The sequence below is a fragment of the Watersipora subatra genome, chromosome 1 (genome assembly GCF_963576615.1).
Source record: "Watersipora subatra chromosome 1, tzWatSuba1.1, whole genome shotgun sequence".
Classification (NCBI taxonomy): Eukaryota; Metazoa; Bryozoa; class Gymnolaemata; order Cheilostomatida; family Watersiporidae; genus Watersipora; species Watersipora subatra.
The window spans coordinates 25,590,544-25,616,823 of record NC_088708.1 but is presented as its reverse complement, the minus strand read 5'-3'; the positions used below and the strand labels follow the sequence as shown (position 1 = coordinate 25,616,823).

At 38.1% G+C, this 26,280-nt stretch overlaps 1 protein-coding gene across 2 annotated transcripts in view; it reads left to right on the top strand.

The window, feature by feature from the left end:
- Positions 1–4,051: 4,051 nt before the first annotated feature.
- The window catches only part of LOC137393032 (mitogen-activated protein kinase kinase kinase 1-like), a 30,886-nt gene continuing 8,657 nt past the window's right edge, over positions 4,052–26,280 (top strand). The window contains exons 1-18 of one of the 2 annotated variants that reach the window (XM_068079425.1): positions 4,052–4,153; positions 6,611–6,664; positions 6,922–7,059; positions 7,834–8,022; positions 8,888–9,004; positions 9,157–9,287; positions 12,703–12,830; positions 14,148–14,229; positions 14,715–14,901; positions 16,294–16,560; positions 16,998–17,110; positions 17,877–17,968; positions 18,468–18,759; positions 20,921–21,128; positions 21,590–22,163; positions 22,748–22,938; positions 25,215–25,467; positions 26,078–26,275. In XM_068079425.1, the coding sequence (XP_067935526.1) occupies positions 4,124–4,153; positions 6,611–6,664; positions 6,922–7,059; positions 7,834–8,022; positions 8,888–9,004; positions 9,157–9,287; positions 12,703–12,830; positions 14,148–14,229; positions 14,715–14,901; positions 16,294–16,560; positions 16,998–17,110; positions 17,877–17,968; positions 18,468–18,759; positions 20,921–21,128; positions 21,590–22,163; positions 22,748–22,938; positions 25,215–25,467; positions 26,078–26,275 (3,244 nt within the window). In that variant the 5' untranslated portion in view covers positions 4,052–4,123. Of the gene's footprint in view, positions 4,154–6,610; positions 6,665–6,921; positions 7,060–7,833; positions 8,023–8,887; positions 9,005–9,156; positions 9,288–12,702; positions 12,831–14,147; positions 14,230–14,714; positions 14,902–16,293; positions 16,561–16,997; positions 17,111–17,876; positions 17,969–18,467; positions 18,760–20,920; positions 21,129–21,589; positions 22,164–22,732; positions 22,939–25,214; positions 25,468–26,077; positions 26,276–26,280 lie in introns of both variants that reach the window. The other variant, XM_068079417.1, reaches the window with a different exon arrangement.

Sequence of the window (26,280 nt, the reverse complement as noted above, 5' to 3'; positions counted from 1 at the left end):
GTTTCAAGGTAGCCACTGCTACAGCATGAAGTCACAGTTGTTATACGGGGTATAACTACTGAAACCAGCGCTAGATATCAATCCCATAAATTCACATAGAGGAGAAAACTCCTACACAGATCTCTATTTTGAAAAATAATTAAAGTTCTCAAAACCGAAAGAACTTATTAGTTAGCTATGCATTGTGTCAGACAAAAATTTATAAAATGCTTCACCTAAATAAGCAAATGTATCATTGTATTCATAAACAACCTAATAGTGTATTCAATGCAATGAACCAGGATGTGTTAACCTATAGAGAGTGTTCTGGTTGGCAAATACAAAACCCGTTATTTTGTATCGGCCATTGATTCCCACAAAAAAACACTCCATATAATGTACTGTGTTCATAGAATTTGTAGAAGTGAAGCTTCGTGTGATGTATAAGTATTCATTGTAGAACCACTAGTGCAGACTGACTACCATTCATTTGGCCCCTTTATTTATATGAACTCTTTACAACAGCCACATGAAAAGAAAAATTGAAAGAAAGCCATGCAATCATAAAACATTGCGCAGTTTAAGTAAAAATATTTAGTAAGCTAATTAGCTAGTGGTGAAGAGGTGTGAATGTACGGTCTCCGATATCATAATATAAAATATATAACATACATAATTCAGCTTACTCACTGATATACTGCTGCAGTTTAGATAATTAGAAGTTATCAAAAGACAAAGTTACAAGAGAAAGTAAGTTGCAACTGGGTATATTGGTGAGCAGACAACTCCCAACACAATTAGCTCATTACTCTGCTTACTGAAACAATGCTCTTTTGCAGCTTGTATTCTAAAAAACTTTGCAGATTGATTCCTAGATTTGTAATAAAGATGGAATTTAACTAGCGATCTGGCTATCAATAGCTAAGATATGCTCATTACACATTACTTCTAGCAACTTTTTTAAAAACCCTTAAATATCAGTTGAATATTTTGGTAAAATCTACCATTCATGTTGCTGCTTGCAGCAGTAAAACGCTACGCTTTCATGTTAAAATAAACTAAAAGAACTGTTCTGTAATAGTGTATGTTTGCACAGCATCAAAGCGTAGTTTACTTCATCAGCAATATACCCCTGTCTCTCCAGAGCTTTTTAAAAAATGGTTTTATTACTGCTCATTAATTTAAAGCAAAAAAATTTATTATTGTTGCAATAGCGTCATTACATACCTTTGAGTCATTGTCAAAATAAGTCAATGTTCATAGTAAATATTTGTTCTTTTTACTTGGTAGATTAGCAGTGAGAGTAGTTTAAATAATTTAGTATTTATAATAATAATATTTATGAGTGTGTAAGTTTTACTAAAGTAGCTTAAAACTGTGTGCATTTTTTTATTAGAGCAAACACAGTAGTTAATACCAAAAACCTCTCTGTTTTTTTAAGCTACAAAGTGCAATAAGCTCAACCAGGTCTGAAAGAAAACCAGCTCAAAAAGAGCTGAGATAACAGGCAATAGTTGAGCTCAAACAAGTTCCGGTAACAAGCAAATGATCTCAACTTTGTAACAATATAGTTAAACTAATGTTTCTACATCTACACGATAGCAAAACCTAGAATAATATAATAATAAGTTGAAATAATTTTCAACTCATATCTATGCTAAATAGTTAACACGAAGATTAATTAGTCACCAGTTAAGTTTTAGCATACCAAGATTATATATATCTCATGGCTGGGATAATAAATGCACCTTGGCTACACCGGTAGTTACAAGTCAACTTTTATGAGTATTACCAGAGATGGCAAACATTTCACACACAAAAAAATTTGATCGATAAAAAATATCTATAGCTGAAGATAATACACAATTTTACAGAAATTACTCACTCATACTCAATTTATAAAACTAAATGATGATTTAGGCTTATCTATTACCAAATAATATTTGACGACTGATAAAAGTGTGAGACATTGATCATGTTTTTAAGTTGTCCACTCTTGGTGAATAAACAGTGAATTGTTTTTTGAGTTATGTGCAACGAAAAATTTGTTGATAGTGTGCAAAATATTATAATAAAATTAAAACATACTTTATAATAAATCTATCGTATATTTTGCGAGTTATATTTGTGATCAACACCGGTCTGGTACGATTCAAACAAGTCGTTCAGGTTACCGACAAACGGATCGTCAGTAAACAAGGCTAATGAGTCATGCAAACATTGTCATACGTTCTTATCCTAATCGCAAGTCGATAGTCCATTATTTTGCTACGCGGTAGATCTAAATATTTAGCAGCTTCATATGCACTCATTACTTGAAAGTCTGGAAAATCACATGGTTTGATTTTAGTTTAATTAATAGCAAATATAAATCCTTTACTATCTCAGCGAGTTGCAACCCAGACCCTGTCACACCCACTACTGTTGATACATAGACGAAACTTTTACTAAATTTTAAACTGTCAGGTTAGACCCATTCGAAGCGTTGCAAAACAAACGTTTGTGAGCTAAGAACAAAGTTCGTTATAGTATCTTTGTGCTACTGAACGGCTTCAGTATTAAGGTACGTACAAACATAGCACTTTTAATACTGAGCGAATCACAATGTTTTGCGAGTGCACATTCAGCTGCCTATAATTTATCACCTATAGCAAAACTGATTTTTTATTAGATTCATTACTATGAATCTAATCCTATTCTGTTTATGAACTATCAAAAATCACTTCACCTTGCGTTCACGAAAAATTTAAGCTGTTGCAGATGGCCAACGTAACAAATGTTTATTTACTTAATTAAGATATTCACAAATTAACACAATCTTGGTTTTTAGGTACATAGGAAGAAAACTAGAATCTGTATCTGCTCACGTTAAGCTATTTTACTATGGATGATGGGTCTACTCATAAAAAACAGCATACTCATGAAAAAACGACTAAGAAGGAAAATACTGATTTTGACAATTCTCAATTAGATGCATCTGTCAGTAAATTCACTGGCTCTTCACACGGGGAAAGGTTAGTTGGGGCTGTCTAAATATAATATTACTCTTTTTTATGATGACCCCATTGGTTATGGCTTAACTGACCAGCTACAGATGTGCCATTTCACCTTTTGTTCGACTGCTGTTGCCAATTGCTTTAGATTGAAAATGTAAACTGTATTGATGTTTTTTTAGGATTTTCTGTACTAAATCAATGCTAGTATACAATGCAAAAGTAATGATACAATTCTGCGCCTGTTGATCTTGCAATTCAATTGCATTGTATTAAGTGTTTATAAACGCTGTCTCTAAATTGTTTTCAAAGCAAAACTGTTGTATAATTTATAAAGTACGGTAGATGCTTTTTCCAAATGTCTCTCCTATTGATGGTTGTTAGCAAAAGGAGATTAAAAAATGGAAGGCTGAGCACAGCAATGCTACGCCACCAACTTGTTAGGATTGTCAAAGGAAAAAGAAAAATTCTGATTCCACATCTTCAGTTGCCAGTGATTTTTTATTGAATAAATGTTTAGTAAAGTTTTTTAGATTTGAACAGTATAGCCTACATGTGCAGACAGGTTTCATGGAAAGGCAATTCTAGTTGGATTAATGTTTTCGTTCCCAACGTTGTCCCTTTTTGTATATATTATTTAAAGTAAATGATGAAAAGATGAATGCTGCATATGTAATATCTGCATAATGAATGCTGCATAGTATCTCTGCATGGTTCGTATCAAGCCTTGGTTGAATGTATATTGTTCTATTAACTGATGTTCATTCCAGTCTTGTTCACAATCATTCCAAAAAACAAGAAGTCCAATTTAGGGGAATTCAACATTCTTTCTGGTCTATCGCCATTCCTATTTTCGAACATTCGTCAAAATATTATAAAGTGGTCTCTAAAATGATCTCTTGTTATCACAAAATGTCTTTCGCTTGTGCGATTTTTACAAATTTACAAACATCTATGTATGAGCATTTACTATCGATACACCTGATAAACTTTACATTGGCACAAAGGTGATGCTTACTGCTATACACTTTTCATTGGCTACCAAAATATTGCATGCCTGTGAAATGTCATTCAGGTCACCGAAACCTAAGGATGGCGAGAAACTGCGAGAACGTCTGGCTAAATCAAAGCATGTCTGGAGGAAGGAATCGATGGAAAAAAGACCAAAATCTGGCCCACTGGTCAGTTGTTGTACAAGGATGCGTAGTTTAAATATAGAAAAAAACGATGTTACATCAAATGCCTACCTGGTTTTGTGTCCAATGCATCTATGGTGACCATACAAATAATAGATATACCTTTGAAAAATGATTACTTTTGTGATATAAACATTTTGTGTTTGAAAATTTTAAGTAATAGCACCTCTGATGCATGCCATGGTAGTAAATTTGGTAAAGCAAAAATGTTGATCTAAGTTGTGTCAATTTTACCCATAATATTTGTGTAAAAAATATTTTTAGGGTTTTATTCTACATTTGCTTGCTAGGATTCGATCAGAATTAACAATAACCAGTGTAACAGTTTCCACCCAGCGTCTTATAATGTCCAACTTTACTTCTGTCATAAAAAGAAACAAAACGGTTTTGTAAAGTCTGTGTCATTGCGGAAAATGGTGACAGAAAAGCATTCGACTGTAAAAGCTCCATTCTTCCCCTGACATGTCTTAGTTTGTGTAGCTGGAGTAGCGTCATTTCTGTTGTGACAAAATTTCTAACACAGAGTTTTATTGTTCTTTGCTCATAGTCTCTCTTGCTCATTCTCTCAAGTTTTCACTGAATATCTAGCAGACTCAGTGCAAAGTTTTTATATATTGCATGTTGAACTGTTTCTTGGCTAAGATCTGTATTGTATGTTACCCTTATTGTTCAACATTTGCATTATGTTCCTTCTGTGTTATTCACTACATGTAGTGTGTACTGCCTGTATTATTCACTACCTGTAGTGAATAATGCAGTGCACTATTCACTACAGTCGAGTGCGCCTCACAGTGCACTCAACTGGCAAGCGTACTATTGTATATAAGGCAAATTAATTTTAGTAAAATTTGTTTTACTTATTATGTAGATCAGCTGTTGGTATCAAAAGTGTTAAAACTAGCATATAGTCTAATTGTTGTGTGAGTGCATGGTTTGTTCATGTATGGCATGGCCTCTGAATAGTTGGGTTAGCCCACAGGCTTGTTAAAGGTTGACTTGCAACAAAATTCACATTACAGTTATTTGATATCAAAAGATTCACCATGTCTTACTCTGTTGTGTTGTAGGTGCAAAATATGTGGGAATGTGATTACAAGCTCTTAAAAGCTCAAAAACGAACAGTTAATCGCAGCCACACGAGACCGCCATTGTTTGGATTCTCTTTCCAAAACGGCTCAAATGTGACGTAGTTGTGGTAGATGGTTTCTGTTTACACTTTCATGCAAACTTATTTGTCGAAATATTTTCACAAATATACTTCACGCATTCAATAAAACTATGTCTATTGTTCTTACGCGTCTATTTTATCGTCATTGTAATGCTGTCACTTTTAGCACTGATCTCTTATAACTTACTGTAAAAAATCGTGAAACTTTTTAACCTTAGCTCAAAGGAGTACATATCATTGTCTGATAATCATGATGAGCCTGTTGGTCACTTGTGGTAATCGAAAAGTGCTGCAAAAATTATTTGCGAAGTATTGGGTCACATGATCAGATTACGACTTGATTAGTTCAAGCCGAAACAAAACTGTAAAGTAGCGAGCATCTATATTTGATATGGGGTCTTCGGTAAAACCCGAAGTGTTTGTCATAAACTAGTACTACGATAAGTTTATATTGAGCTTTTTATTGGCCTTTCAATTCACATGAGAACATCACGTGACAAGACAATAACCAAACTATCATGACTACGTCATCGAAATAAAGAGATTCCAATCTACCACAGCTTTTCGTTTTTTAGCTTTTAAGAGCTTGTAATCACATCTCCACATATTTGGCACCTACAACACAACAGAGTAAGACATGGTGAACCTTTTGATACCAAATAACTGTAATGTGAATTTGGTTGCAAGTCAACCTTAAGCTTCTATTGGCTGCCTGTGTTATTCACTACCTGTAGTGTGTAATGTCTGTGTTATTCACTACAAGTAGTGTATACTGCCTGTGTTATTCTTTACATGTAGTGCGTATTCTCTTGTTATTCATTATCTGCAATGTGTATTGTCTGTGTTATTCATTACCTGTAGTGTGCACTGCTTGTGTTATTCACTACCTGTAGTGTGTACTGCATGTGTTTTTTACTACCTGTACTATATGACATACCGTCAAATGCATCGTGATGAAATCTAGGCAACAACTTGTTGTTCTGCTCTGTTACCTGCACTGAGAGTTGAATTTTGTTCCTAATTTACGAATAGTTACTGTTTGTTACTATATATATATCGACGCTGAATTATTTTTACAGGAAGTTTCCATCTTGGTTTGCCATTTGCTGCGACCATTTGCTAACTCGAACATTCTGAATAATGCTACTCCAAGCTGCATTGCAATTTTGCTGTTCATATATTGGCTAGACCGCCTTGGTGTGTGAAAATCACTAGATCATCTTTCTATCCCCTTTGATCCTATTTGATTCTATTCTTTTTGATTTATCATTCAGGTTGCTCGGCATAGCTTCAACAAGACAAGTAGCCTGCGCCTGGACACAAATATAGTGAGTGATGATTTTCAGCTCCATATTGCTGTCTGATCGCTTCTCATTGTAGAGGAAAGAGATGAATTATTAAATGGTGTATAGCTTAGCTTCAGATTACCTTACATCTATAGCTTGACTCCTTAGTACTAATTGACAGCACGCCTTGTAGTACATATAAGAAACCTGGCTAAAGAATATGCTAGCTTATGTAGGAGCTTGATGTGTGTTTGCATGAAGCTAAGCGAAGTTAACACGATGTGACCTATCTTCTACAGGCGCAATCCTCTACAACTAAGGGTGGTCTTCGCCCAACCTCTGACACGTATGAGTCAGCCTTCCAGAGACAGGTGGTGAACAGACCTCATTCTCCCGGGGCTCTAGCTTCCAGCAGACGTGTCACTCCTACTAACTCCGTAAGTACTTTAGCGCATCTTTCTCCTTAGTTGTTTTTATGCTTCCCTCTTCCTGGCATCAACCTGATTAATTTACTATTTCCAAGTTGTAACAGAGGTTTACCAGGTATACTCATAGGACTGTAGTATTGTGGTTGTACGACTATCGCCTATGTCAATTATACTGGTAGTCATGTGGGTCTAGTTTAATTACTGGCCTAAAAACGCATTTCGGAAATATTGCCACTTGAGATGAGAGGCGATTTTAATGTTTAGGTTACCCAGTGAGATGAGAGGCGATTTTAATGTTTAGGTTACCCAGTTTAAACTTCGTATGATATGGTTAGATTATTTAAGGTGAGCCGGTTTAAATGGCATGTTAGCAATTGATTTACTGTACTTCCAATCTTAGTTGCGCATTATCTTGTCATGATTTCTGTATTTGGCTGCCATCTTGCTGTTGACGACTAAAATGTATACAAATTTGCAGCTAATAACATTCACTGATTTCTTTTGCTTTTCAAGTGTGGGAAGTTTTGCCCAAGGTTTAGTTTGAACCATCAAAAATACCTCTTGGTTCATTTACATGTAGGTGAGATGAGTTTAGCTTATTGGGAGTTGTCCTCTCCTTTCCATATTTCATGTTCAGTTGAAGCACCTTGTTCCTATTTGAATTAAAGTGACTCGCATTACAACCGGAAGTTGGTTGCATAGTTTGATGTTTGTTATATTATACCTTAGAAGATTGTCTATGATGTGAGTTTGTACCAGCAATCCATTAGTTATCTGTTGCAGTTCAACAAAGGCTCCAAAAGGCCAGGATCTCCTCATGCTTTTAGCAATCCTGAGGAGATCATGAAACGACGAATAGAAAAAGCCAAAAAAGCAAAGCTATATTTGCTGCAGCAGGCAGGACCCAACACATTTATTATAGGTGGGGGAGAGTCGCAGGACCAGCGACACAAAGTAACTATTGGACCTCAGGTACCTCTTCATAGTTGACCCTTGAGTGCCAGTGCTGCTATTTCTCTTTTTTATCTTAAGCTATTTTGAATATCATATTGTATTACTGTTTGCATGTATAATTCAATATCGCTTCAAAGCTGTGACTCCTAGGATTTAAAGCATTTCTTAATTTATGGTGAGACTGTTTTACAGTTTGTCTGTTTTTGGTTGTTTTAGCAAAAACAAAACATACATACCATGTATGTATGAAGCGTAAAATTTTTAATCCAAGGTTGAAGCCAGCTTTAAATATTAATTTTGATTTTAATTTGTTCAGGCATGATTAGGATTTTATGAACTATCTCTACTCTTACTTTGTCAAATAGTTTTTACTATTAAAATAATATTATTATACAGGCACAAAACACGGAAATAATGACTATTTTATGTCTAATGTTTCGATGTGATTATAAACAGTGCTGTTTGTAATTACGCATCTAGGCGTGTATTTAATTTGCCCAACGATTGAATGCCATAGTCCATGGCTTGTGCTGTTCATCTCACACTGTCTTAGATTGGATTTGTTAGAATTGTGACTCACAAAGTTGTTAGAAAATCGCTTCAAAATACATTCTAGAAGCTTCCATAACTGGCAGGTTTGTAAACTGGATGAGTGGAAAACTCCCAAAATATTAGTTTTAGTGTAAAAGGTTCTGTGTGAGGATTGATCAATCATGTGTCTGATCAAAAGTATCCTTGTTTAGCAAAGGGAATGATATGAATCTCTGCATTTCTAGGTTGAGATTCCCTCACTTTCATCCTACTTACATATGGAGGCTGTGTGCTCAGCTTCTTCTGACATGTGATTACAATCATTGGCCGTACTTGAGTGTTCTACTTGCAGTTGTGCAGCTGTGGAAAGGGATTTCTCTGCGCGCATATCCTCTTTGTGATGGTACGAGTGTTTGAGCTCGCTACCACTGACCCTCGTCTCCAATCAAAGGTGCTCAAGAACTTTGAGGTGAGTTACACGCATGTCTTACAGTTGTAAAGCTGCTACTAATGCTAGTTTTGACTTTTGCATTGGTATCAAGGCTAGAGTTACCACTATTTCTGACACTCAGGCTCCACGTTCATATGTTCAGTTTTGAAGTGCAATGTACTAATATACAGGTTGAGACCCTCTTTCGAAAGTACGAAAGCAGAAGAAAGCAGCGGCTCTCTCGATCATCGGCCTCCCACCTTCCAGCTTCATCTTCTGCTGGTACTGAACTCCCTGACGCAGCAGCCTGCCCTAACTCCAGGTTGGTACCTTTTTATTAGTGTTATGAAACTGTATCTGTCGTGAGGCCGCCACTCTCCCAACACAGGATCCATAACATGGTGTGCATTGAGAGCACAACTTTGTGTACCTTGACGACCCAGCTGTGCACTCCTCGACAACGTATCTCCACTTACTAGGAGCAAAACATTTCCACTTATTTGGAAGATAACTCTACAAGCTCACATCACATAACCCTGCTCTTCTTGTGTACAGCATTCTGCCTCCACGTTTTTGTACTTACAGGACTATCTTTTAAGATAAAATCACAACTTACTATGTTAGTATCAACTATGCTAGCTTCAGTTTCACACACTTGTGCCAAAGATGCTTGGTTTCCCATAGCATTGCTGTTCTTCTATGGATACACGAACCATTTGACTAGATGAGTCACTCATTTTTCTACTAATCTTTCATTAGTCTGCAAACTAGCACGCTCTCTGAATTGTTATATATTTGTTAGCGCTGACTTTGCTTGCAGTGTTGGCTCAGTGCCAGCTGTGCACATCTCGTGCGCTAGCCCGTAAGTATTGCGTTGTTATTCTTATTCGTATCGCCGTTGCTTTCGTTGTTTTCTCCAACATCTTGTAACTTTTTAAATTGCATTAATTTCTGTTCTTCTCAATAGCTCAGTGTCAGTCTTCTTTCTTTGTTAAGCCTTAGTTCTTTTGATGCAATCGTAACGATTTGCAAAATGACTGTACACTCTCTGTGCACACGATTCATATCCAAGGAACTTTATGTGCGCTTGAGAGAACAAGCACTCTTTTAAGAGTTTTCATATCGCACTTAGCACTGTGACTAGAAAGTCAGTTAACTCAGAGTTTTTCTGGTTTATGAGTCTGCAAAAGTATTAAACCTTAAACCTCTGATGACTTTAGCAAACAGTTCATTTACTTCATTCAATAGACTACTAGCTGTAGATATGCAGATGTTGATGGTCATATCACGTCGCATATTATTACGATCTGCAGGTTATGAGTTCTTCAAAATGTGCCACTATATCATCGCTCTTTTGTTTATAAATAGCTATCAAGTGTTTGATACATATATATATATATATATATATATACGTATATATCAAACATATGTATACATATGTTCGATATGACTACAAACATTTATACATACAGACATGTATGTTTGATATGTATATATCAAACATACATGTATATACATGTTTGTTATATACATATCAAACATGTGTATATATATACACCATATATATACACCATATATATACGTATGTATCATATATATATATAAATATATATATGTATCATATATGATTTATACATGTATGTATACATATATATCATATATATTTATTATATCCTATATATTTATGTATATACATAAAATCAATGCAAGTCAATATCATTGAGCACTCTGCTCGGATCGTACGCTTTTACTCATGTATGTATATATATATGTTTATATATTTCTATATACAGTATATGTTTATTTATACATATTTTTATATATATCTATACATATGTATATATTATATGTATGTATATATACATGTATCTGTGTATATGTACATATCTATACATCTGTATACATACATACATACACATATGTATATGTATAGATATGTACAGATAAGTACTATACATATATGAATGAATATATGTATATGTTATACGTATAAATGTGTATATATATGTTTATGTGTATAGATGTATTAATGCATATCTTTATTATAATAATAGCATTGTCTGTTCATATGTTCGTCTGAAGCCATGCTAAATGAATTGGAAAAAAAATTGCTCCGTATGGGAATGGAACCCAGGGTGACAGATTCATAGGCAAGCATACTACCACTGCACCATTTGGGGGCTTTTCCATGTCATGGGCTAATTCTCCATATACTACTTACTCATGACGGTCTCTCACAGTGCACTCGACTGGCAAGCGTACTACCGTATATAAGGCAAATTAATTTTAGTAAAATTTGTTTTACTTATTATGTAGATCAGCTGTTGGTATCAAAAGTGTTAAAACTAGCACATAGTCTAATTGTTGTGTGAGTGCATGGTTTGTTCATGTATGGCATGGCCTCTGATTAGTTAGGTTAGCCCACAGGCTTGTTAGGCTTCTATTGGCTAGCCTTCAGTTGAACTTTTAAACATACTTTCTGCTTAAGCCAACAGTACCATATCATGTTTGTTCCCCAGCTTCTAGTTCTGTATGTAATTGATTTCCCTAATAGAAGTGAGCTCGGTGAGATAAACTTGCTACCATTTAAGTCAAAAGGCTAAAACACCCTTATCCTCAGCATATGGTTGAACCCAAGGCTAATACTCCCTTATCCTCAGCATATGGTTGAACCCAAGGCTAAAACACCCTTATTCTCAGCATATGGTTGAACCCAACTATATACATTTGATGTTACTGGCAAACTTGAGCACGTCAACTCATTTATTTGCATTCTGCAAGCAATGAGAAATTCTGAAACAATAGTTACTGATAATAGTAATAATGCTGATGATAGTAACGCTATAAATACTACATAAGAGTGCCTGGTGCTAGCCGGTCTTCATGTCGTAGAAACCTTCTGTACAACTTGAACCTAGCCTTAATCAGTTCTCCTTGCTACATCCTAGCAAGTTCATGCTGTCGGTATGCTCATCGTAAGCATACCATCAGCTGTGTTTATATGGGACACGTGACAACTAGTTGCCATGTTTGGTTACTTCATAGTTAATAAGGAAGGAGGAAATACATTGTACCCAGAACATATGAAGGAAGTATTAGGTACTCAGAACATGAAGTATTGGTTACTAGGCCTAATTACTGGTGTAAAGGTAAAATTCAACATTCCACACATAGTGTTTGCATAGCATGTGTCAGTAAAGCATATGAAGGCATTGCGGCTGTTTTTAGACATGCTGTAGTCTATTAATTGTAGGGTATACCATACCTCACTCCTTCTTCATACCTAGTTTCCTAAGGCCATGCCTACATGAGTCATCCAATATTAAATCTATGGCATTTAGACTGATGATTGCATAATTGATTAAAGTGTTTGTATCAGTTTCATGCATTGTTGAGTCTTATCCCTATTCGTAAATATGATCATCCCGCGGCCCCCTTCTTGCTCAACTGAAACCATTTCATAAATCGTCTCTAGTTGAATAGGCGGCTTGCCAAGCATTAGTCAATCATAGGATACATAGAGAGGAGTGTTCTACTACTCCTCTGCCAATAGAGCCTTTTACCTCTGAGAATACATGTATTCGCATAATTAGGCGAAGGAAAGAAGTGGTTGATGCTATTGGCTGCGGAGTCATGCATTGCCTCACTCTCTCCATGCGCTCTGATTCAGTGTGATAAAGGATTAGCTAAGGCATGATTCAACTAGAAGCATTGATCGTCATTAACAACTCTTACAGCACTACAGAACTAAAGATGGTGGAGCCAACATGTCCGATTTGTCTACTCGACCTTTCGCAGACCTCTCAGCATCTCGTACATTGTGAGAGTTGCCATAACAAGCTCCATAATGACTGTATGGCCATATGTAAGTATGTTAAGATCTACTTGACGTGTTCTGCGCTTTTGCTGATCACTGGTGACTTTTCTTTCTATCTGCCACATGTTTTCATTGGACATCTTTTATGAATAATCACCATTTATACAGATGGATGTTTTATATAGCTTCCATCTGGCTGTTAAAGGTTTTACTGCTTTTGTAAATGAATGATTTCTATTACACACATGCTGTGTTATGCTGGTTCAGTGCATTTATGAGTTCAGGTTCTTTTAAAGATTTATAGTGTGGGCTACAGTCAACCCTCAACTTACAATCATCTCTGCATAAGAATTTGTCCATGTAAAATATGAGCAAACTCAGTAATTTCTAAGATACGACGTCCAAAATTTCTCAGAATTTTCGGTTTTCTCAGTTGAAGTGAAAGAGCTGATAGAAATTAAAAACAACACAATTAAACATAATGTGGAATATATAGATTAAGTTAGTTTGAACTCAAGTTTGTGTTTCTGTTCTGTATCCGTTCCAAACTTTACAAAGTTACTTCTGTTCACCGGCCTCTAAGGTAAAATAGGAATAAAACCTCTTTCTACTAATAGTTTATATATAACTAGCACCCTGGCGTCTAGTCTAGCGCACTGTAAGAAGTCGTCAGGTGTGTGAGAGATCATCATGTGTGCTGATGAAGCGAAGAATAACTATCTGTACAATTATAAGAAAATGTAAGTTGGTTGATTGGTGCAGTTGTTAGAGTGTTGGTCTATCATGTCGAAAGCTGTGAGTTCAAATCCTATATGATGTAACAGTTTTTCTAACCTCCAACTGTAGTCGAGCTTTAAGTTTTTGAATTTTGTCTTTTAAACAGTATGTAATGCTTTCGTTTTAATGTTAGACATGTAAGTAGTAATAATTTACAGATATTTCGATCAGCAAATGGTTATATAATCACTAAATAGTCAGCAAATTGTCCAAAAGCTCATTTTGCTGCCGATTATATCATTGCTCTTCTTTGTGTCCTCGATCGCCGTAAGCCAAACCCTTGCGTCAAGCTTTTAAGGTGCCACTGCTCCACTATTCAGTATGTAATGACGTTCATCATCACTTCAGTTGTAAATAGTTCTCTTATTTCAACCTGACTGACAGCGTTTCAACTCAGACTTGTTAGAGGAGATAAAGTGAGATGATTATATTGTTCATGGATTGAAGTATTGAAGAGTGACAAGCGTAACTCTCATAGTGTGTCTAAAGGTGCTTTATTTGTATTAGACACAAACATCAGCTATGGTGAACTGAAGGTTCTGGTGTATGTATGCTGCCAGGCCTGACTGAGTCTTGCATCCTTTGCAGGGTATCAACTTGTCAAAAAGCAGGCAGAGACATTAACCTGCCCCCTCTGTAGATCTGTCTGGCCAAACAGTAACACTATCAGGTTTGTGTGAGACTGATGAAGACATACAGTTCACGTCTTTATATACACATGTGCTGTCTATTTCTTGTCTCAGTATTATCAAGACAGAAGAACAAGATTTTTGGTTTTGTGTAACTGTTGAAGATGCACAAGATGTTCCTCGATGTTCTGCGCATTCGATAATATGCAATCAAAAATTTTTTTATGATTGTATCAAGGGGATTCTGGAATTCAAAATATGATAATTCTAACACTCTGTCACCCATACTTTGTTATCTTGTTTTATTGTTGTTATTATTGTTGTTATTATTGTTATCATGTTTGTACATTTAAAAGTATTACATTAGATTATGCTCAATTAAAAAAGTATGGTATTAGAGCGATGCTCTGATGCCATACTTCCTCACTACTAATTCAAGCCCAGCAGCAACTGACCTATAATTACCTGAATATAAATGCTACCTAAAGCAGCAGGCATGTGCACGGGCAGTTCCACGTTATTGTAGCTTCAATGAAGTATCCACTGATGTCTCCGCTGACACTAACATCGCTACCAGTGGATTTACTGCCAGCCCCAATAGTCTCGGTACTTCACCAGTTAGTGGCTTTGTGGACATCGAGCCAACTACTCTGCTGCCTCGTGGTCAGCCTATACCAGAGGAATTGACTGCCCAGAGCACTACATGGGTTGAGGTGAGTTGGAGAAGGTGTGACAGACAGTATGAACTGGAATGTAGGGCGTTTTTGGCTGCTCTTTATTCAGTCATTGCCTAACCGCTGCGGAAAATATTTTTCTCCACAACTCCATCATCAAGCCTACGAACCTTTTGACCTTGCTGTAGCCTAGGGCTCTAGATTAAGTCATGCTGACACGGGTGCTATGTCATATTGGTTCGCAGAGACGGCGCACCGTTTCCTCAGTTTTTTACGTTCAAACTTTCATAAAATTGATGTGGCTAAAGCCTGGTTTCCATATTGTCTGCGAGACCCCGGCGGTAATCTCGCACAGCAAAACAACTGCGGCGCTAGGCTCGGAGGCTTATGTTTACATAAAGCTGCGTCGCTAATTATCCCATAAAAATGGCCACTCGCCGGGCTGTTTCAAAAGTGCTGACCTTCACCTGTACAGTGCATTTCGGGAAGGTTTTGCCTGTGGCTCCTTGCGAAGGTTAACAGCCTGAACTCTTGCGTTGACCACCAGCAACTACTAGCAGTACTTGGCGCGTAGGTTCTCATTTCATTGCAGATAGCCCTGCCATCCTGCCCCCAGTGTTTGCGGGTATATGGAAACCAGGCTTAAAAGTTTGCATGCATGTGTAATGCTTTTGCGATACATACTTTATGGTTAGCGTAAGACACTAGACATATTCAACGGTTTTGCTATAGTCGGGGTTCATTGTAACTGAACTCATTGTATGTAGGAATTCAATAATCGACTGTTTTTCTAGGTTCGCCGATTTTCAATTGAAATGACTCGAGCAACAGGTTTGCAGTCGATGTAGTTCGCCATGGCCAATCCGTTGTATATAAGCTTGTATAATGGAATAATCTTGGGACTTGATAATCTACAACCATATGTTTGTAAAAATGCTGTCCACTTTTGGTATCTATATTAATAAATACTACTTTATCATTGTCTGTCTGTTAGTCTGAATAAATGCTGTGCCTTTCCACATGTTTTGTCCAGTTGTGTCTAAACTTCACATGCATATGCTTCGTTCCTTCCGCCTTGCCGCCAAAAATATTTAGTTTTAAAATTCCGTCTGGTTGCTGAAAACCAGCCTCTTGAACACCCATCTGGCTAGAAACTCAAGAATGTACCTTCACATGTGTTAAAGACAAGTTCCCTCAATGAATGTATTAATGGATTGTTCTCCTGACAGCAGTGTAGCAATATGCATTGAAAATGTACAGGTGTGCTGCCGACTATCTGATTGTAAATGAAAGAACTCTCCCAGCACCTGCCAACTTACTGCTAGTGCTGTATATGACTTTATTTGGCCGCTAATAAATTCATGCTATCTGTTATTAAACATATCGCTAGTGCCGTCATCTTGCTAAAGCGGGACTTCTGTCATGGTTTAGATGTTTGGAGAAGACCTGATTGGATGTCTATTCATGAAGAACGAATGGGTAATGAGAGAGACGGCACTTCGTCACTTGAGTAGAGAGACGATCATGCTGCTGTCAAATCCTTCTGAGGAAGACCTAACTTCTCTTCCGGCTAGCCAATCAGCTAGTGACGGTAGCTCTACTAACCAATCACGTATCGAGTACGTGCTGGAGACAGGATGTCAAATCTTGGCGATGATGATGGCTGACCCAGTCTATAAGGTCTATGTGGCATCATTGGTAAGCATCACTGGTACACCCTGACTGTGGTACACGCCGACTCTGCTGCCATATTATGTAGTTTCTAGTCATGCGAGTGTTACGACTAAAACTGGCGTTAGTTCAACATAACTTCACTGCTTCTTTTCAAGCTGGTATTCGGGACACTAGCCATTTATCTTATATTATCATGTATGGATGAGATAGTAAATTCGGTACCATAGCCATGTATCTTATACTAACATGTAAGGATAAGATGGTTTAATTAGTGGATAAGCGCTGTAGGCGCTGGCACAGGAGTCTCATGACGAGCTAAGTTTTTATTCATCTATTTTAACATGTGTGATGCTCGGGTGTAGCTAAAAGTGTGCTAGTGTAAGGTCCTGTTGCCACTGCATGCGTTTAGACGTAGTCAATAACTTAAACTCACAGACTATAGATTACATTTTTAATTGCAGCGGGCGTTGAGGACAATGCTATGTTATTGCTCTCTGCCGGGTGTGAGCAAGCTGAGGCTATACATGAAGCCTGTGATACAAAGCATTATTCTTAAATGTGCTGATGGGAACAGGTTGGTTTACATCTAGAACATTTACTAGTTAGCCTTGACCTTCTTCAAATCTCTTTTTAGGTAACAAGGCCGCTAGTTACGTGGCAGCAGTGGTATTTATCACCGATTGACCTGTTGTTACTGACTGTAATTAGAAGAAGCTCTCACCGCTAGTGTCCCTCATTATTCATATACGAGCTTTTCTATTCTGGAAATGTTGGACGACTGTTTAATATCCTATAGCAATTATTTACTAGGTTTAGTAGTTCTGGTGCCCAGAAGTCGAGCTTTACATTGTGGTTACGGAAAACTTTCTGATCACCTAAAGGGTTAAGGTGGGCACCACCTTTCTCTCTCATTTGGAACGAGCGACTCATGGTTCAATCATGTTGGTATGAGCCGGATGGCAGACGTGTACCAGAAACTTCCTTCTGTTTGGTATACTGAGCTGCGCTGCTGGACCGCGCTCAAAAGATCCATATGGTAGATGACTTCAGCTGCAGTATAGTATTGGTTATTGGTTTAGTTCAGACCGGGTCTATCTGATGCTGTTGTCTGATCCTCACCGTAATACTAAACTCGTATTGAGTGAAGCAGTTGATTTGTATGGACCTAGGAGGGCTTGCAGTGAAGATCACTTTTTACTGAGGCCCTTACTGCAGACCTATTGTTTTAGAAATTGACATACCTAAGTGCCTAGCTAATGCTGATGATGAAGGGAATCGGTAGCAATAAGAAAGGTCGACACTTTTATTACATCATATGTCAGCTGTAGTACTACTTACAGGAAAACAAATCAGCTATCCATGTCAACACTTTGTGAATTTGCCAAAGATCAGGAAGGAGAGCTAGCTATTGGAAGAGAATTAAATATAGAAGGTGAGGGCATGAAAGGGTGTATTATGTCATATTTAATGATAACATATATCCTTATTAGTTTATGATGCTCTGTTGTGAGATATTGTCACTTCATTTGATTTGGAGGATTTGGGACAGCGGGAAGTCTATGCGCTTTGCAAAAACTGTTATCGAAACAGACAACTTATCATACCTTGGAGTGGTGTTCTCAAGGAAGAACTTAATAATTTGGCATGCATGCGTATATACAATACTGCGGGTCAATAACAAATGTGAATTGTTTCTATTATTGCTATAGCTGACTATTGATTTTGCTAGTAGTAAAATATTATGTCATTGAAAGTGGACTATATTATGTACTGTATTGCATTATGTTTTATTATTCATTCTATTATATTGCTATTGCATTATTTTCAAAGTCGGCAAAGCTTACCATCATGATTCAATTGATAACTTCGTTTCTATCAAACTCGATAATTTTAAGAAATCAAGTATGTTTATACCTCTTTTGTTTTTCTAGCTCAAACTGGACTCGGCGGTTGCATGTATGTGCTGGAGTGCTGCATTTGCAGCGAGCAAGTTGATAGCTCCACCATTCAGTGGCTTAATGGGCGTCTGCTTGTCATGAATCAACTCCTTGAGGAACACTACAACAAGTTCTCTGTCTCCAACGTTGGAGAGCTCGCGTTTGGTGAATTGTCACAAAAACTCCTCTTCCCTATGCTAGAATTTGCAGTGATGGCACTGACTCGGCCGGGCAACAAGACCAAGACTGTTAGATGCGCTAAAAAGGTTGTTACACATTGCACAAAGTGAGTGAGCTTTCCATTTTTATTACCCTGTCTGTACATATGTAGATCGTGTCGAGTATTTTATAGACTCACATATCTTGTGTTTTTAGCTTATCCTGGGAAAGCTTCTGTTGAAGGCGGCATTATCATTTTGGTAACCCTTTACGGATTATACCGAAGCTCATATCTATATGTTACAAAAGGATTTTCTTTAGAGTATGGCTGGTGAGAGTCACTATACAGGCAAACCACGATTTACGATCACCTCTTATACCAATCGTTTGATATACGGCGTAAATTTTGAGTAGATATATTACAAAGTAACTTCCGACTTATGATGTTCAAGTTTTCTCAAAAATGAAAAATTCTCAAAAATTCTCAAAAATGAAACTAATCAGTGTTAAATTAACAAGAGCAAACATTTTTTGATCAATTCATTAAAAGTTATTAAAGCTATGTAGCAGTTATCGGTAGGAAATAAGTGTAACTGATGTGAAGCTATGTAGCAGTTATCAGTAGGAAATAAGTGGAACTGATGTGAAGCTATGTAGCAGTTATTAGTAGGAAATAAGTGTAACTGATGTGAAGCTATGTAACAGTTATTAGTAGGAAATAAGTGTAACTGATGTGAAGAAAGGAAAGCCTAATGCTAGTAAAAGTGGACGGGTCGGTCATGATAATTCGAAATGAAATATTTGCTCTAATATATAATGGTTTTGCTATATGGTTCAAATGCTGGAAGAATAAACTTCATATGCTCATGTTTAACCATATGCCATAATAGGAGAGGTAAGGGAAGACAACTACAGACAAACCTTTACATTTGAAGTCAATTTATTCGAAGATCTGTTTCCTAAATTAAACAAATTCTATGTTAAACTAATATTCTTAAAATAATTCATGGTAATTTGTTTAATTTGTTCCACTGCTCAAAACCGGATGCCTTCGTTTTCTTTTTCATTATCATCATCCTGTTTATTTTTCTTAAAGGTTGACTTGCAACAAAATTCACATTACAGTTATTTGGTATCAAAAGATTCACCATGTCTTACTCTGTTGTGTTGTAAGTACCAAATATGTGAAAATGTGATTACAAGCTCTTAAAAGCTCAAAAACAAAAAGCGGCCGTAGATTGGAATCTCTTTATTTCGATGACGTAGCCACGAAATTTGGTTATCGTCTTGTCACGTATGTTCTCACGTGAATTGAAAGGCCAATACAAAGCTCAATATAAAACTTATCGTAGTACTAGTTTATGACAAACATTTCGGGTTTACCGAAGACCCCGTATCAAATATAGATGCTCGCTACTTTACAGTTTTGTTTCGGCCTGGTCTAATTGGCAAGTCGTAATCTGATCATGTGAACCAATACTTCGCAAATAATTTCTGCAGCACTTTTCGATTATCACAAGTGACCAACAGGCTCGTCATGATTATCAGACAATGATATGTACTCCTTCAAGCTAAGGCTAAAAAATTAAACGGATTTTTAGGGTAAGTTATAAGATATCACTGCTAAAAGTGACAGCATTACAATGACGATAAAATAGACGCGTAAGAACAATAGACATAGTTTTATTGAATGCGTGAAGTATATTTGTGAAAATATTTCGACGAATAAGGTTGCAAGAAAGTGTAAACAGAAACCATCTCTCACAACTACATCACATTTGAGTCATTTTGGAAAGGGAATCCAAACTACGGCGGTCTCGTGTGGCTGCGATTAACTGTTCGTTTTTGAGCTTTTAAGAGCTTGTAATCACCTTTCCACATATTTTGCACCTACAACACAACAGAGTAAGACATGGTGAATCTTTTCATATCAAATAACGGTAATGTGAATTTTGTTGCAAGTCAACCTTTAACGAAACCGCAGTTTTGAAAAACTTTAAATTTTGAAAATTGTCTCAGCTCTGGTTAAAGAGTTGCTCAAGTTCTATGCCAATTGTTTGAAAATTCCTATGCTGACGTGGTAGAGGTTTGACTAGTGGGATATGTTGGGGTTGTCTGGTTTGACTAGTGGAATATGCTGGAGTGGTCTGGTTTGACTAGTAGGGTATGTTGGAGTGGTCTGGTTTGACTAGTGGAATATGTTGGAGTATTTGGGTAGTTGACCAGCCTCCAAAATACACTTGCGTAAAAAGGTCACCTATTATACTCATCGTTCTGTTTTTTCGCAGACTTCTGACTGTGATGCCTGGGATGAATAGCAAGATCAAAGGCCTGCTGTCAGAGCTAGAACCGAATCTGAGAGGCAGGCTAGAGAGGCTTATCATAGAGAACTCTCACTTTGCTCAGCAAGCAGCTATTCAAGAGACCAATAGTAGGACAGCCATGGAGAGTGTGCCCGACATATCAGAGCCTCGGGCTGGTTCACCTTCTCGACAGGTGTGTGCTAGGTAGTTGGTCAGCAATGAACCCATGAGCCAATCATCTGCTCACCCATCATATGTGCCACTGAGAAGAAAAAATACTGTCAACACATTCTTTAACTGGATTCCCTTTTGCAAATTTACCCATCAAACGAGGAAACGTCACTATGTTTTCCTTATACATAGTGAAAATATCCACATGAACATCTGTACCGTGCACAGTTCATAAGTCTATCTTTTGTCAGTTGAATAACCTTGATGGGAATATCTCATGAAAGCAAAACTGTTCCAAAGACATTCTGTTTGCTTGTAAAGTGTCACAATTCCATCAACTAGGTGTGTCATCTCCATAGTGTCATCAGAAATGCAATGTGTAGGCAATACACGACATTGCATGATCTAACCTTAAGTTGCATGCACAACTCTCTCTTCTCCAGATAATTTCTTGTTTAATTTCTTGATAGAATTATATTGTAGGATCCTAAAAGAGGCAAGCACAGACGCCCCCTCGTATTCGGGTCCCTCTATCAAGCCCCCCTACCCAAAGAACGTTTAGTAAAATCTCACTCTACTGCTACTGACTCTACTGCTTCCAAACTTCCTCGGCACAAAGGACTTCTCCTTCGGCGTTCCGACAGCTATACCGAAGCAGTATATATCAATAAAGGGACTGACAACTCCAAAGGACGGTCTTACGTGGAGTCATCAGGTATACCTGCCATTAGACTCAGTCGACAGGAATCTAGTAGTACAGAAAGTGTGGAAGCCGACTTAGTTGTCTCAGACCATGTGTTGGTTGGTTCTCCATGCAGCCATGCCGCCGATGCTCAGTTCACCGATTCAGACCAGGAGGAGAGGGAGTTGTGTAGTGATGAACAAGTTGAAGACATGATAGAGGATGCTGATGTCACTTTGACTGAGTGCCCTGAATTTGATGAAGTAGATGGACTCGATATGAATCGGCGATCGCCTACAAAGCTTTTGAGAGGTCGGGTGGTCTCAGGCAAGAAACCTCGTATAAACATCCGAGGTGACACTGACAACGAAGAAGGTGGGTGCTTTCAGGAGTGTCAGTATACAAGCATTAATACCAATTTTAGTACATTAGACCACACTATCTGTTTTGTGGTACTGACCCTTTCAGAGGTGTGAATATGCATGTTTGTACGTAGGTTTTAGTATGGCAACTTTTGCTGTTCAGGAGTGTCAAGTAGTAATTTGTAAAAACGCCTTATCCAGTTATTATACATTTTAGGCTTTAGTTTTGTTAAATGGTTTATTTAGCCTTAAAAGCTTCTATTGCACCATACCATCTTATTTATAGCAGATGTGCATTGCTCTTTTGACTGGTAAGGATGGTCTTAAGAGAAACATTATAATCATCATTATAGCTGTCATTATAATCGACTTAATTGAAAACCTACTTCTGAAAATGAGTTGATTTTGCTACTGTAAAAATATGTCATTCAATTTAATTAAGTTCATAAGATTCTCAATAAAACTCTCATATAAATTCTTGTGAAAATAATTTCTTGCACAAACAGCGAAATGGCAACTTTTGTGGTCTGTTCTTTGTTCAAACGTGGCTGTTATCAGAGGCCTGACTTTTATATTTCACAGAACTTGGTGCTGTAGGCCGTTCGGACTCTTGTGATGTCGTGGATGGCCTTAGTCCCAGGCTCCATGAAGTAACAGACGAAACGGTATCGGCATCCCCCACATTGCTCAGCTATAGAAGCATGGGCTTTGACACTCAAGGAGAGTCATTATCTCCTGGTGCTGAGTTTGACTCACAGAAAATCATGCATCCTCAGTCTACAGATTCGGTGAGTGCTTCCTCTCTCGGTGCACTAATAACCCTGTTTTTATTGGATGATTCTTTGCAGCTGGTCCAACATTTTATCTGTTGATTATTTATGCCAGCAAAGTGATCTGATCCTGTGTAGTCCCCTAGTGTGTGGTGTAGTCCCCTAGTGTGCGGTGTAGTCCTCTAGTGTGCGGTGTAGTCTCTAGTGTGTGACGTAGTCCCCTAGTGTGTGGTGTAGTCTCCTAGTGTGTGGTGTAGTCCCCTAGTGTGCGGTGTAGTCCCCTAGTGTGCGGTGTAGTCCCCTAGTGTGTAGTGTAGTCCCCTAGTGTGCGGTGTAGTCCCCTAGTGTGCAGTGTAGTCCCCTAGTGTGCGGTGTAGTTCCCTAGTGTGCGGTGTAGTCCCCTAGTGTGCGGGGTAGTCCCCTAGTGTGCGGTGTAGTCCCCTAGTGTGCAGTGTAGTCCCCTAGTGTGCAGTGTAGTCCCCTAGTGTGCGGTGTGGTCCCCTAGTGTGTGGTGTAGTCCCATAGTGTGTGGTGTAGTCCTCTAGTGTGTGGTGTAGTCCCCTAGTGTGCGATGTGGTCACCTAGTGTGCGGTGTAGTCCCCTAGTGTGCGGTGTAATCCCCTAGTGTGTGGTGTAGTCCCTTAGTGTGGTGTAGTCCCCTAGTGTGTGGTGTACTCCCCTAGTGTGCGATGTAGTCCCCTAGTGTGTGGCTGACATACACATCATACAACTCGTAACCCATCATGCGTGGCCTGCAATATCATACGAGATTCATTTATACAAAGAGCAGCTCTTTTCTCTAGATTCTGTAGATTTTAGAAGTTCAGTAGATTTACCTTTTACTGTGGTACGTGCAAGTACAGCCTTCCGTGTAATGGTTAAAACTAAGGATTAGGAATACAGATAATAGATTGTTAATTTTGTTTCATCTTTATTGATGCGCATCAGTTGAAATTTTTTTTGTTTAACTTTGCCTTTGCTACCCTGTTAATAAGGCTTTGCCTTTGCTACCCTGTTAACAAGGTTTTGCCTTTGCTACCCTATTAATAAGGCTTTGCCTTTGCTACCCTGTTAACAAGACTCTGCCTTTGCTACCCTGTTAACAAGGTTTTGCCTTTGCTACCCTGTTAGCAAGACTTTGCCTTTGCTACCCTGTTAACAAGACTCTCTGCCTTTGCTGCCCTGTTAACAAGACTCTCTGCCTTTGCTGCCCTGTTAACAAGACTCTCTGCCTTTGCTACTCTGTTAACAAGACTTTGCCTTTGCTACCCTGTTAACAAGACTCTGCCTTTGCTACCCTGTTAACAAGACTTAGCCTTTGCTACCCTGTTAACAAGACTCTGCCTTTGCTACCCTGTTAACAAGACAAAAACTCAGGTAGCAGGAAATGAATAGAATCAGCAAAACTGCTAAATTAGTTGTCACTTGAGATCAATAGCCAGTGTGTGAGATCTGTAGTTACATCACATGGTCTTGGTTGTGATGCACCTGCAGACTGTGTGTGCCGCTTTGAAGATGTATGAGGGTTTACTACTGAATGCTCTCTAGTTCAACTACACCTTTAGAACTGAGTGTATATTGTAGTAAGCGGAAATCATTGCTTTCTCTCAATGACCTCTCAGACTGTTCTGTGCAGATTTGGTCATTTAATACATTTACATGATTTACTTGACCTTGCATGGTATTACATGGTCTTACATGATCTTGCATGGTCTTACATGGTATTACATGGTCTTACATGATCTTGCATGGTCTTACATAGTCTTGCATGGTCTTGCATTGTCTTGTATGGTCTTACATGATCTTGCATGGTCCTGCATGGTCTTGCATGATCTTGCATGGTCTTGCATGGTCTTACATGATTTTGCATGGTCTTACATGGCTATAACTGCCTCAGCTATAATACTTACTAGTACACTGGCAGTCAGTGGGCTGTAAGAGATCATCAGGTGTAATAAATGTACAGTTATTCCAAAATGCAGCACGATGGTCGAGTGGTTTATATGATAGCGTGCCTGGCTGCTAAGCCTAATGTTAGAGTTCGAATCCCGTGTGATGCATTCTTTTTTTTCAACGTATAAGCTTAGCTCTTATTTTAGTAAAGCTTTATTATGATTATTTATGATTAATCATCCTATAACAGGGTCAAGCACTCCTCAAGGTCTTGTGGTCCTCCGAAGCCAAGTGCTCCAAGATGGTCATGTGTTTCTCCATACCCGGGGTAGTCGCACTGCTGCAGCTACATGTATACTAGTTACATGAAGGTGCTAAGACTTGTGATTCCATAATTATAGGACACTGGCACAGACAACATCTCAGGCTCCGTGAGCCTCTCTGTCAGCCCTGTCAGTTCTGAGGATGAGGGAGATGAATCCTCAGACAATGACTGCCCAGAGCGGCCACATAAGAGTGCCGTACCATTTGGTGGCTACCGTCGTGCCAGACATACCCGTAGCAAGACCGACCCCTTTAAAATGCAGAAGACGAAATCGCCCTCATCTCGTTACCATAGCGATCCAACTGGGGCAGACTCAACTACCTCTTCTTGTGAGTTTTGTTGTTGACAGTTTGTAATAATTTGTGCGTAATAATGTTTATTTGCTATATTTTTATTACTAAAATATTAATACTATAGGGAGAAATTAAGAGAATGCTCCATTATACATGTATATATCCAGAGTTGTAGATGATGAAGTCCAATAGCTGTAGTCATCAAAGTCACTTACCCAACGTCCTGGTAACCGAAATTTGCCGAAAGTAGCGCTCGTAGCTCAACGGAGAACATTTTAACGGTTTCTTTAATTGATAAGTTTTCTACGTAAGTTACGATAACTAGTTCTATAGTAGAGACTCTTGATCTGTTAAACTTCTCTGGTCAGCAGTGGATTAGTGCAATGGTGATCTTATATTTTTGAAAGACTCTTTCACATGCTTCAAAGAGAAGTTCTTTCTGTTAGTAGACTGCTAATTTAGGTGGTAGGAGTTTCAAAATATTGTGCATTTTACAGCTCAGTTGTCAATCACTTTGTTTTTCCTCACAACTTGCACCCAGCTCTGAAATAATTATATCCTCATACAGTTATGATTCCTCATGCCTTTAGTTTCATCTGAGACGTGTCATATCTCTTGTATGTCATAAAGTCTCATTTTCTTGTAGCGGCCTCTACACCCCGCTCTCCTCCAAGGGCTGCTTATGTGGCTTCGGTCTCAACAGATGTAGTCACTGTATCCACCGCAGGACCTTCAGAGATACATGAAGTTGATAACGGGAGACCAACGAGTAGGGCCATTACCTCACGGTCAACAACTAAAAGACACCTACCCTCTAGACCACAGTCTGTGAGAGCTGCCAGAGGTTGG